This window comes from Aquarana catesbeiana, linkage group LG07, assembly GCF_042186555.1.
Source record: "Aquarana catesbeiana isolate 2022-GZ linkage group LG07, ASM4218655v1, whole genome shotgun sequence".
Classification (NCBI taxonomy): Eukaryota; Metazoa; Chordata; class Amphibia; order Anura; family Ranidae; genus Aquarana; species Aquarana catesbeiana.
In genome coordinates, this window is record NC_133330.1 from 70768157 (window position 1) to 70781468 (window position 13312).

General features: G+C 44.4%; 1 protein-coding gene across 1 annotated transcript in view; it reads left to right on the forward strand.

Annotated features, from left to right (window-relative positions):
- The window catches only part of FGD3 (FYVE, RhoGEF and PH domain containing 3), a 375576-nt gene that overhangs the window by 303159 nt on the left and 59105 nt on the right, over window positions 1-13312 (forward strand). Inside the window, exons 12-13 of the mRNA XM_073592317.1 lie at window positions 2153-2232; window positions 7578-7608. Of these exons, the coding sequence (XP_073448418.1) occupies window positions 2153-2232; window positions 7578-7608 (111 nt within the window). The remainder of the gene's footprint in view (window positions 1-2152; window positions 2233-7577; window positions 7609-13312) is intronic.

Sequence of the window (13312 nt, forward strand, 5' to 3'; positions counted from 1 at the left end):
GACACCCAAATCTATCTCTCTACCCCTCAGCTCACTCCTTCAGTCTCTTCGCGTATCACTAAGTTACTAAAAGAAAATAAGGACAGAGGGTGCACCAGCCTTGCGCATTACCTTTGTAACATAAAATATATTTATTATAAAAGTATTATACTCACAAACACATTGGTAAAATCAAGCACGAAATATAAAAAGTCCATCCATAGCCTTGTCCTACGAGGATCTGCTGCCCAGTAGAACCAGGGTGGTATGATAAAAGTCCAAAATGAGCTGATGCGTTTAAAGGCTGGTGCGCCCTCTGTCCTTATTTTCTTTTAGAATATGCCTGGGTTCTCCCTGACCTGTTGAGAGTGGCAGCACAGCTGATGCAGTGGTCTGATTTGTGAAGAATCCCCCCACTTCTCGAGTCAAACCCACAGCAACCTTTTGAGCGCAGGAGCATTTGTTTTTTATCACTAATTTACTAACAGACATATCAGCTTGGATGTCACACCATTTCCTCAAACTCAACCTATCCAAAACTGAGGTCATGATTTTTCCTCCCCCATGTGCCCCTTCCCCTGATTTCTCTGTCAAGATCAATAACACTACTATCATCCCGTCCCCACATGCCTTGGTTCTAGGTGTAACCTTAGACTCTGAACTATCCTTTCGGCCCCACGTCCAAAGACTGTCCAAATCTTGTCGCCTCAACCTCCGCAACATCTTCAAAATATGTCCCTAACCAATGACACCACAAAGCTCCTAATTCACTCCCTGATCATCTCTCACCTCGACCACTGAAACTCACTCCTCATGGTATTACCTTTACATAGGCTATTTCCCCCTTTAGTCCATCATGAATGCTGCTGCCAGGCTCATCTGCCTTACCAACTGCTCAGTGTCTGCTACCCCTCTCTGTCAATCCCTCCATTGGTTTCCGCTCACCCAACAAATGAAATTCAAAATTCTAACAACAACTTACAAAGCCGTCCAAAACTCATCCCCCAGCTACATCACTAGCCTAGTCTCAAAATACCAACCTACTCATTCCCTTCGTTCCTTCTAATGCCGCATACACACGATTGGAAATTCGGCCAGCAAAAGACAGATGAGAGGTTTTGGTCGGAAAATGCCACCGTGTGTATTCTCCATCGGACTTTTGCTGGCGGAATTCCCACCAGCAAAAGATTGAGAGCAATCTTTTGCTGGTGGGAAAATGCGATTGTATCTACAAATTCTGACGTGCAAAATTCCTACACATGCTCGGAAACAATTCGACGCATGATCGGAAGCATTGAACTTCATTTTCTCGGCTTGTCGTAGTGTTGTACGTCATTGCGTTCTTGACAGTCGAAAGTTCAGAGAACTTTTGTGTGACCGTGTGTATGCAAGCCAAGCTTGGGCGGAATTCCGTTGGAAAAACTACCCAAGATTTTTCTGACGGAAAATCCGCTCGTGTGTACGGGGCATTAGACCTCCTGCTCTCTAGTTTCCATGCTCACCTCCAGTACATTTCCAAAGCCTCTCCTATCCTGTGGAACTCCCTACCCCAATCTGTCCGACTATCTCATAATATGTTTGCTTTTAGACGATCCCTGAAAACCCTTCTCTTCAGAGAAGCCTATTCTGCCTTCACCTAACAACTGTACTTTAATTTTCCTCCAAGATTGTAAGCTCTAACGAGCAGGGTCCTCTGATTCCCCCATTATTGAATTGTATTGTAAGTGTACTGTCTGCCCTCATGTTGTAAAGCACTGCGCAAACTGCTGCCGCTATATAAATCCTGTATAATAATAGTAATCCTCTCCTCTTTTTACCTGCCCTAGAAGTGACCAGTTTCCAGATCTACCTGACAATGGTTGCAGGATGACAGGTTTCAGAGATCCCTGTGCACCTGTGTAATCTGCCCAGTCTGTTCAACCCTAGCCCAGTCATTGTCAGGAACTGATGTTAATTCCCAACTGTCGCTAATTCAAACATGCTCTAAAAGTGACAAATGGAATATATGTTTGAATCTGATTGGCTGCAAAGAAACAATGACTGTTCATATTAGTAACACTTTGGTAAATGAGTTACCGTATGCCTATATTTTACAGTAGGGATAGCACAAGAAAGCAGCTGTTAATAATATCTTATTATTGGCAAAAAAATAACTGTCTTTAATTCTTTCCAGGTCCAGGAGATTGTAAAACCAAACTCATCTCATACTTTTCTGATAACGGGAAAGAAGCGGTCACTAGAACTGCAAGCCAGGTATTTCTTGTCTTCTTGATATTCTTTAACATCTATTCCCAAAAAATGTATGGACAGTGCCTTGAAAAAGTATTCATACCCATTGAAATTTTACACATTTTGTCATGTTACAACCAAAAACGTAAATTTATTTTATTGGAATTTTATGTGATAGACCAACACAGAGTGGCACATAATTGTGAAGCGGACGGAAAATGATAAATGGTTTTCATTCTTTTTTTACAAATAAATATCTGAAAAGTGTGACGTGCATTTGTATTCAGCCCCCTTTTACTTTGATACTGCTAACTAACATCTAGTGGAACCAATTGCCTTCAGAAGTCACCTAATTAGTAAATCGAGTCTACCTGTGTGTGTAATTTAATCTCATAAATACAGTTCTTCTGTGAAGCCCTCACAGGTTTGTTAGAGAACCTTAGTGAACAAACAGCATCATGAATGCCAAGGAACACACCAGACAGACAAACATTTCACTCTCTAGATATGCAAAGCTGGTAGAAACATCCCCAAAAAGACTTACAGCTGTAACTGCAGCAAAAGGTGGTTCTACAAAGTATTGACAGAGTATTGAAAATATCAAGGGGTATGAATACTTTTTCAAGGCACTGTATTGTTTATACTTTTCTAGTGTTAGCAATACTTAATACCCCTCTCATAATAATACATCACAAAACAAAACTGTTCAAGTTATATATACACTATCTGGAAAACAATGCATTCTCCAGCTGGGTATTTCTGAAATTGATTTCCCCATACCCATAGCAGCTGAATCAAAATAAAATAAAACTGTTCTAATGCATATCCTTTACTACACACAGCTAACCATAAAATGATATTAAAGTCTTGTTTTTTGTTTGTTTTTCTAAATAAACATGTTCTACTTACCTGCTCTGTGTAATTGTTTTGCACAGAGCAGCTTGGATCCTCCTCTTCTTGGGTCTCTCGCCGGCACCCCTGGCCCCTGCCTCTTTCTGGGTGCCCCCACAGCAAGCAGCTTGTGTCCATATACACACGGAGCCATGGCTCAACTCCGCTCCCCCCGTCTTCTGATTGACTAACTGGCTGTGATTGACAGCAGTGTGAGCCAAGGGCTCCCGCTGCTGCCAACAGCCAATCAGGAGTGCGAGTCCCCAGACAGCCAAGACTCTAGTGGACATCGTTGGATTGAGAGGGGGCTTAGGTAAGAATTAGGTGGGGCTGGGGGGGGCTGCTGCACACAGAAGGTTTTTTACCTTCATGCATACCTTCCAGAGCCGGTATCCCTCCCGATACAGCGGACTGTGGTTCTCATGTGCTATTCTTTACAAAGGCACTGACAAATCGTTCTGTATGGTCTTCCACTTTGGAAAATATTTACCAGGTGAAAAGAAGAAAAGGCTTCATGGTGCAGTATCTCCATTAAAAGATTTATTATAAGCTTAAAAAACACTGTCAACCAAAAGCAGTGAACAAGATTTCAAACAGCCGCAGCTCAAGCCAGCCAGCTGGTGCGTGGTGACGTCAAAGACTAGTGCTCCATCCGACGCGTTTCCCCGTACATAGCCTCCGTTCTCAGTCGATGCCTTGTATGAGGAAACGCGTCGGGTGGAGCACCAGTCTTTGACGTCATCATGTATCAGCTGGCTGGCTTCAAAATCTTGTTCATTTGTTTTAGATGAACACAGTCATATAATCATTTTTCTCTTTTTTTGTACTTTAAGTATCAATTATTTATTCACTATCTTTATACATTAATTTATTTCAAGATTTGGGGCAGCGCAGATTTTCCACTTTACTCTATCTTCAGCTTGTTCAGCTTTAAAAATGAAAGCTATGAGCTGATTGGTTGCCATGCACAGCTGTTCCAAATTCTGTCTGCTCTAGTTTTGATAAATTCCCCTAAAGGCTAAGCAGACAGGTCCTGTATGCTGAGTCCCTTTTTGCTGCATCTGCATCCACCAGAGAGCTTCACCTATAGAAGTGGGTGCACAGATCCGAATGCAGACACTGTGCGTTTGGATACATGCATCCCTTCCTGTCTGCATGTCAAATTTTGACATTCTACTATGTCCATGCAGCTGCTGCGTTTCAATTGACTTTGACTGGACTGCCTGCACAGGGATGCACAGGACACCATGCATCCCCATGCTGTACACGGCCATCACACTGGACATGGACGCATATGCTCCATGTGAATGAGGCCTAATTGTCATGTGGGCCAGATAGCAGGAAAGAGAAGATGTTGGGTAATTAAAAGAGAAGTATGGGAATTTTATTTATGAATCATACTTACCTAGGTAGATGCTGCATCTGTCCCCCACCGGCTCTAAGGCTGAGAACCGAGAAATCAAACAGCTGATCACTCAGTTCTCAGTGCTCCCTAAGCAGAGAGCTGGTGACTGTCAGTCTCTGGCTCTGCTCTGTCCCCCGGGTGCTCACCGAAACACTGGGCTGTGGGGGTGGAGGGGGGAGGCAGGAGTGGCCACATCGGGCTCTCAGAGGCTCGCTGAGAGGCTAAGCTGGGTGCCGGTCCAGGCATGTGAGCAGATCCTAACCATATGGTTGCAATCTTTCCCCAACCTGGACCAGTTCTGTGACATCAGCTGAGAGCAGGCTTAAGCCCATGTCAGCTGAAAATGGGTCACAGGAGTGCAAAACAATCTGCACTGATATGCTCAACAGGAGAAGTACAACCAAACAGTACTGTACTTCTCCTTTAATAAATCTATCACACAAACTGTCTCTCTGCTCCTGTTTGGCATTACTTGCAACAATTGATAAATGTCCCCATTTATGTTGTGAACTTACCCTCTAGGGCCAGGCAGAGACTCTTCCTCAGCCCAGGCTTTAAATCCAGGCTCCCTTTTCTGAAGCTGGAAGGTCCTTCAGGCACCCTCTTTCCTAGTCCAGAGGGCCTCCACGATCCCCCTCTAATAGTCTAGGGCCTCCAGACACCTGCTGCCCTAGTCCAGGGCCTCCAGACAACCCCCCTCCTAATCCAGGACCTCCAGGCACCCCCTCACTTAGTCTAGTATCTCCCTTGTCCCCCACCTATCCAGGGGTCTTTGCCACACCAACCACCATTTCCTAGCCAATGGCCTCCTCTGCACCCACCCCCTATTCCAGGTCCTTCTCTGCACTCCTCTGCTAGTCCAAGGCTTCCTTTACAGCCCACCCCAAAATAGGAGGCTCCCTTGCACCATGCTCACCGAATCCAGGTCCTTTATCAACCCCACTTTTCAAGTCCAGGGCCTCCTCTGCTTCCCCCCAGCCCAGGGCCTCCTCTGCTTCCCCCCAGCCCAGGGCCTCCTCTGCACCCCCCCCCCCCCCGCCCAGGACCTCCTCTGCACCCCCCCTCAGCCCAGGGTCTCCTCTGCACCCCCCCTCAGCCCAGGGTCTCCTCTGCACCCCCCCTCAGCCCAGGGTCTCCTCTGCAACCCCCTCAGCCCAGGGTCTCCTCTACACCCCCCCAAGCCCAGGGTCTCCTCTGCACCACCCCAAGCCCAGGGCCTCCTCTGCACCCCCCCCCCTCAGCCCAGGGCCTCCTCTGCACCCCCCCTCAGCCCAGGGCCTGCTCTGCACCCCACCCCCCAGTCCAGGGCCTTCTTTGAAGCCTCCTCTTCTCTGCCTCATGCAGAAAAGACATAGGCTGTTTGGGCACTGGGCAGGATTAGGAGAGAGACCCGCCTGTCCATTACAATTAATCAGGCAGCAGTCACACCCTTAGAGCAGCAGTTCCCAGTGCGGGTGGGGGCAGCATCCCTAGTGGCACCCCCCTAGATGTGTCACCTGGGGCAGGCGCCCCCCCTGCACCCCCTAGTTTCGGCCCTGTGGACACCCCCCCTCTGTCAGTGATCTGCTGTGTGCTGGAGGGGAGGGGGTGGGCTGTGTCCCAGGATTGCTGGGTATCTCCATAGACCAGCCTTTCTCAACCTTTTTACCCCATAGAAACCCTTAAAATACTTTTCAGGTCTCAGGGAACCCTTGCAAAAAACAATTCATTGGTGGTTAGTAGAAAGAATACTGCTTGCATTGGTGTCCAGTAGGAAGAATGCCCTACTTAAAGCGGAGCGCCGCCGAAAAATTTTTTTTTAAAAGTCAGCAGCTACAAATACTGCAGCTGCTGACTTTTAAAACATGGACACTTACCTGTCCAGGGCGCCCGCGATGTCGGCACCCGAGGCCGAAGCGTTTCTCCGTCCTCGGGTGCTGCCGCCTCCATCTTCGGTAAGGGAATCAGGATGTGAAGCCGTGCGGCTTCACTTCCCGGTTCCCTACTGCGCATGCGCGAGTCGCGCCGCGCAATACGAATGCTCCCTGCTGCCTCTGGGACCCGTGTGTTTCCCAGCAGGCCTCGGGGAGGGAGCAGGAAGTGGCGTAAATAACCGCAGATTCTGCGGCTATCTACGCCGGAAGTGGGTACAGATACCTGTAATATACAGGTATCTGTACCCCCCTCCCCCCTGAAAGGTGCCAACTGTGTCACCGGAGGGGGGGAGGAACCTGATGAGTGGAAGTTCCACTTTTGGGTGGAACTCCACTTTAAAGTGCTGGTCAGAATGCAACCTTTACAGACAGCTAGAATGATCATTAGGTTCATGCATCTGCCTCTGCCAAGTGGTGCTGACCCTGGAACTATGCAGGTACCATCTAATGGAAGGTCAGTCAACCAAAGCTGGAGGAAACCTGGTTGAGAATGGCTGGCATAGACTGTCAAAATTAACTCATGCAGATAGCGGAAAAATGACAGAGCAGAGCAGAAATCACACTAGGTGCTTTAGATAAAGGAAAGTGCACAGTATGGAATAATTTGCTTTGTTCATTTTTTTATTTCAGGGGTTTACAATCACTTTAAATATGTGCATGAAGTAGGAGCATTAAAATCTGACAAGGGAAGCATGGATAGCATGTAAAAAAGCTTGCCCTAGCACTGCAGTATTAAAGTATAGTGCCTTTGAAGATTGTCCCAGTTCAGTCCATGATGATGGAAATCAAACTGCCATATTCTGTCTATAAGGAAAACGTCTTATGTGTTACATGTGTCTGCCAAGCAGCCAAGTGTCCCTGGAAAGTGGTTTGGCATTTGCATCAGCAGCTGTGTTGGCATAGTATGTTATATCAGAATAAAGCTCTGATAATTGTACATCTGCTGTTACACAAGGGTGAAGGTCTTCAATTCACTGCACAGTATTACAGTAACTTGTGTGATCAGCTGTTTTCTCACAACTTATTTGTGTGTTAAGTGGACAGTTTAAGATGCATTCATAGAAATATACTAAGTGGTTCATCACAGATCAGTTTTTGTATTGTATATTATATTTGAGGTCCTCAAGTTAAATAACTTGGATTGGTTTATCTCTTTGTAGGACTGAAGAGGAGAAAAGAGAATGGATCCAGGTAAGTACACCACTATTGATTGTTTATATAACCTTGGAATGCCAGACAATAGCTACTAGAAATTCTTTTAATGTAGATAGTAATACACTACTCTTGTCAATATATCATTGAGAACATTCAAGCAGTAGAAATAACACTAAAGTCCCTGAAGTTATTAAAATATAGGCCATTAGATAGAGTTATATGTTAAAGTTGAAGTATAAACAGAAATGCTTATGTGAATGCTTTAATATTATTTACCTTCTTTTTTTATGCTACTGCTGCTATTGCTGATTAAACCTGCATTAGCAATATTTTAGTACATTAAAAGTAATGATCCTAAAGTATATTTGGCAGAATAAGAAGCCAAGAATACAGTTCTCGGTATTGAGCAAGGATAAAATGCAAGGGGGTCTAGCTGTGCCAGACTTTAAAAGGTATTATAATGCTGTATGGTTTACATGATTGGTGGAGTGGACACGAAGTTAAAGTGTTTTTTTTAACCCCCCCCCCCAAAAAAAATATCGTTTTCCTGGTCCCTTAAAGCAGATTAAACAGCACAGTGCTTGTGATGTGTAATCTTCCCCCTCTAAACTGTAAAAAAAAAACACTTCCCTGAACCTGCTGCTTCCTGTATCCCCCGCTCTGCGCTGACCATGAAAATCAGGGCTGCTGAGCCCTGACCACCGTTGTCAGTGTACATCCCTCCATCATCCGCAGCCTGCTCTCAGCTCTCCTCTCTCCCCCTCACCCCCTCCTCTCTGCCTGTCAGCTCTGTGTCTGTGTCTCTGTCTCCCCCCCCACCACCGCTATTAATATAAATCAAAAAGTCTAAATGGTCACTTCCAACCCCTCTATTATAGCCTGGTATAGCACACTGTACGTGCCTTATTATAAAAACGAGCGTTGTAAATGCCGATTTAGCGCGATCTTCAGGCCGGTCACGTGACTCTGGGCCGGTTTCCAGGGCTACCTCAGGAGAGGCTGAGCGACCATGTGACCTCCCCAGCTGACAACAGAGGGAGATCTCAGCCCCTCCTGCAGGAGCCATGAATCGAATCACATGACCGGCCTGAAGATCGCGCTAAACAGGTATTTACAAGCCTTGTTTTTTTTGTATAAGACATGTACAGTGTACTATGCCAGGCTCTAATAGAGGGGCTGGCAGTGATGTCTATAAATGGGTTCACAAACACTTTAAGTGAAAAAAGATGGGTTAAAATGGAAAACACGTTAAGTAAAGCACCTTTGGGCAAAGTTTTATGGATTCCACATCAGTATTGAATATTAGATAAGGGGACAAATGTTTTAACACGGAATGTATTGAGGGTTTGTGATTTTAATTTATAGTCGAGCAAAATGGGAATGCAATTCACCATTATTATCACTTACGGAGACAAATTATTTTATACCTGGAAAGGAGCCACTTTTTGGGGAATGGATTAAAGCTAAGAATGCACAACTGAAAGATATTATGAAAGGAGGAAAGATGAAGGCTTCTTAGCCGAAACATGTCAGCGTATAGCCTGTACCCGTGTACCCACGTAACTAATAAAGTACTTTTATTCAAGAGCATCCAAGTTGCCAGCCTTCCTGATTTAAGGAAAGATATGTTCACTCCAGGAATTAAAGTGTTACTAAACCCACAACAGCAAAATCAGTCTGTATATGCAGTAAAGCATGCTTGTTACACTCACTGTGTATCCTAAGGGGTTAATCTTCTGCATTGTGTAAAAAGGCTGTTTGATCCTGTATGCACAGATCCTCCCCTTCTTGCATTGCCCCCAAAACATGTCCGGATAAGACTGAGCATGTGAAGCCTGACTCCATTAACTCTGTTTAAAGTGTATTGCTAGAGAGTTTTTTTTCTTGGGAGGGTGCATGTGACCAGCACAGGGCCAATCAGCACTGTCCAGACAGAAGGTCAGGGGTCCTGCATCCTGATAGGGCAGCCAGTGCAGTATTGAAACTCCTCCCCACAAGCTTTAACCAGACACTGATAGAAGTCACAAGACTGATATATACTGCTGATGAGAAAAGGTATTTAGCAGTTTATATTTACTAAAATTATTGCATTTCCATGTGTACTGTGGGGGAGCAGATATAGTGAATGCAGAGTCCTGTGTTTAGTAACACTTTAAGGCACAGGAGGGATTTAATTGTGATAGATGATTAGCGGTATTTTCAGTTAAGTCATGTTGAAGGAACATTGCCACAGCCAATAAGAGCTGAGGAAAATTTACTTCCATTTGAACGCTTGTGTAATTCACAGGAGTAGTTAAAATATGGTATCTCTCAGATCTATAAGATACTTACTATGATGGCTGAACCTAAAATACCGCCATATTTGGAAAAATGGGAAATAGAATTAGGAGCACATATGAATGAACAACTGAAACAATATTGAGAATGGTACGCAGTACAGCAGTAGATACAAACAAGATTGAAATAAATTTTAACTGCATGCCAACCGACTTCTGCACATATACTGCGGCAAGGCGGCCTGGCTGCACAAACCAACATACCTGTACTTTGGTCTGTGCATGTGGTAACAGCAGGCGTGGGAGCCTGCCCACGGGTCCGCCGGCCACCAGCGGGAAAGAGAGGCAGAACGGGGATCTGCCAATGTAAACAAAGCAGATCCCCTTTCTGACAGGAGAGTACAATGAGATCATCTGTTCCTAGTGATCAGGAACAGCGATCTCTCTGTACTCCCAGTAAGTCCACTCCTCCCGCAGTTAGAAACACCTCCCTAGGACACACTTAACCCCTTTATCGCCCCCTAGTGTTAACTCCTTCACTGCCAGTGTCATTTATACAGTGATCAGTGGATATTTTTAGCTCTGATCACTGTATTAATGTCACTGCTTCCAAAAAAGTGTCAAAAGTGTCCGATCTGTCCGCCGCAATGTCGCAGACCTGCTAAAATTGCTGATCACCGCCATTACTAGTAAAAAAAAAAAATATGAACAAAAATGCCATAAATCTATCCCCTATTTTGTAGACGCTATAACATTTGCGCAAACCTATCAATATATGCTCATTGTAATTTTTTTTACTAAAAATATGTAGCCGAATACATATTGGCCTAAACCGATGAAGACATTTTTTACAAAAAAGTAAATAAATCTTGTTTTTCTTTTTAAAATTGTTGCTCTTCTTTTGTTTATAGCGTAAAAGATAAAAACTGCAGGTGATCAAATACCACCAAAAGAAAGCTCTATTTGTGGGAAAAAAGGACATCAATCTTGTTTGGGGACAGCGTCGCATGAGCGCGCAATTGTCAGTTAAAGTAACGCAGTGCCGTATCGCAAAAAATGGCCTAGTCATTAAGGGGGTAAATCCTTCCGGGGGTGAAGTGGTTAATTGTCTGGCAAGATGGTATATAACGCCTTCTAGGGCACATACCGTATTTTTCACTCCATAAGATGCACCTGACCATAGGACGCACCTAGGTTTTAGAGGAGAAAAACAAGAAAAAAAATATTCTGAACCAAATGGTGTACTAAGATATTTTCCAATGCCTATGAAATGCAGCCTGACCAGTGCCGTATACGCAGACTGACCAGTGCCGTATACGCAGACTGACCAGTGCCATAAACGCAGACTGACCAGTGCCATAAACGTAGACTGACTATTGCCATAAACGCAGAGTGACCAACATTGCAGAGTGACCATTGCCACAAACACAGCCTTACCTGATGTTATCCCATCCGCTGACAGAGCAGCCGAATGCTATGTTTTCTGTGTCTGGTAGAGCAGGGGGATCGCCCAAGGGGGGGTTGAATGTCTGTCCCCCGCTCTCCTGTCTCTCTTCCGGTGGCGGCGGCGGCGATGGGGGGGGGCACAGGGGCCTGTTGTATATTCGCACCATAAGACGCAGAGACATTTCCCCCCATATTTCTGGGGGAAAAAAGTGCGTCTTATGGTCTGAAAAATACGGTAAATATCAATCAGAGAAGTGACCACTTTGTTGCAGAGGTTGTAAAATGAGGGGAATAATGGCTCATCTATGGTGAGCATGTCCTAAAATACAGGGATTTTGGCGGAAAGTATTGCAACTGATACAGGTGATCACGAGAGTAGATATGCCTGATGGTCCGTGGACCTGCCTATTCCACAGTACTAAGCATACAATAAAACAATATAAGAGCACAGTAATACCACATTTGTTGAATATAGTAAAAGGGCTGATCCCAAGATTTTGGCAGGAACCTGAGAGTCCAACAGTTCACTGGGTCAAAAGAGTAGAATACATTTACAATATGCAACATCTGTACCAGAGTGGAGAGGATAAAATAGAAAAATGTGTTAATATATGGAAGGAGAGAGACAACAATATTAAAGAGGAAGAAAAACAAACAAATGAATATAAAGGCGCGGTTCGGAGGAGAGGGGGGTTGATGAGTTAGGGAGGGAAAATGGGTAGATTGTTGTAAAAATGTGTGTTAAATCTGTTTTTTATTCTTTGGTATACTGGAAATTTATAAAAAATTATAATAATAAAAACATATAGGCCATTAGATAGAATGATATGGTAGAAGTATGTGTAAGTTGAAGTATAGACAGAAAGGCTTATGCAAATGCTTTAATATTATTTACCTACAATCTCTTTTTTTTTTTTTAATGCTACTGCTGCTATTGCTGATCAAACCTGTGTTTTAATAGTGGAAACCAGTCTGGCATAGCAATATCTACATAGAAAGCTGCCACTGCTGCCACATAGCCCCTTTAGAGTTGCCATTCGTGTCACCTTCCTACCTCTGTGCAGATTGCAATTTCTGCATAATACTGCTAACAGGTTCAGTTATGCCATATCTGATGTGCTTTACTTCGAAGGAGGAAGACTATGTGACCACTACTTCTTTTTTTTTTTTTTTTTTTTTTTACTGAAAAAGAGGACATGTCTTACTTTTTTTTCTTTTGGAGATGTCTTTCTTTTTCCAGTGGGAGCTTATACTATAATGAAGGGTCATCTGTGGGGGGGACAGGTGATCATTATAACTGGAGTCCAGTTTGATATAGTTACATAGTTAGGAAGTTGGGTTAGAAAAAAGTTCCATCAAATGCATCAAAGCAAAAGTTGTGCCGTCTTAGTTTTTCCTTAAAAGGTAGCCATAGCCTGAGAAAAAAAGCCTGTCCCCTGGCAGCTTTCTGTAGAGAAGAACTCTTACTTTCTGTGTGGAAGCATTGGACTCGTGCAGAGCTCCAACACGCCTTCTGCAAGTTAAGCCGGGTACACACTTACTGAAAGTTGACTGTTTCAGCAGGGACCGGGCAACTTTCCGTATGTGCGAACTCTTCACTGTTCAACAGAAGCTGGTCCAACGACTGGCTTCTGTCGAACGGTTATGCTGAAAAAGCAGTATTTGATCAGCGCTTGCTGATCCAACTAATGGCTGCATGTGCTGATCGGTGTATTTTGGCATTGGGGGTGAGTCCCCAGTCCCCCTGTCACAGTATAAAGACACAGCAGGAGAGATCCCTGCATCAACATCTTTTGTGTTGAAACAGGGGTTTGTCGGTTTTTATTTGTTTAACCCACCGTACATAGAACTAAAAGAAAAACTGTTTGTGTATACCCAGGTTTAGAGAAAGACCGATCAGCTGAAATGCTATAAATTTTTGTTTTTAGGTTTTAGATACACTTTAAGGGCACTTTCACACTGAGGCAATGGGGGTGGTAGCGGTAAAGTGCCGCTAGTTTTAGTGGCGCTTAACCGCT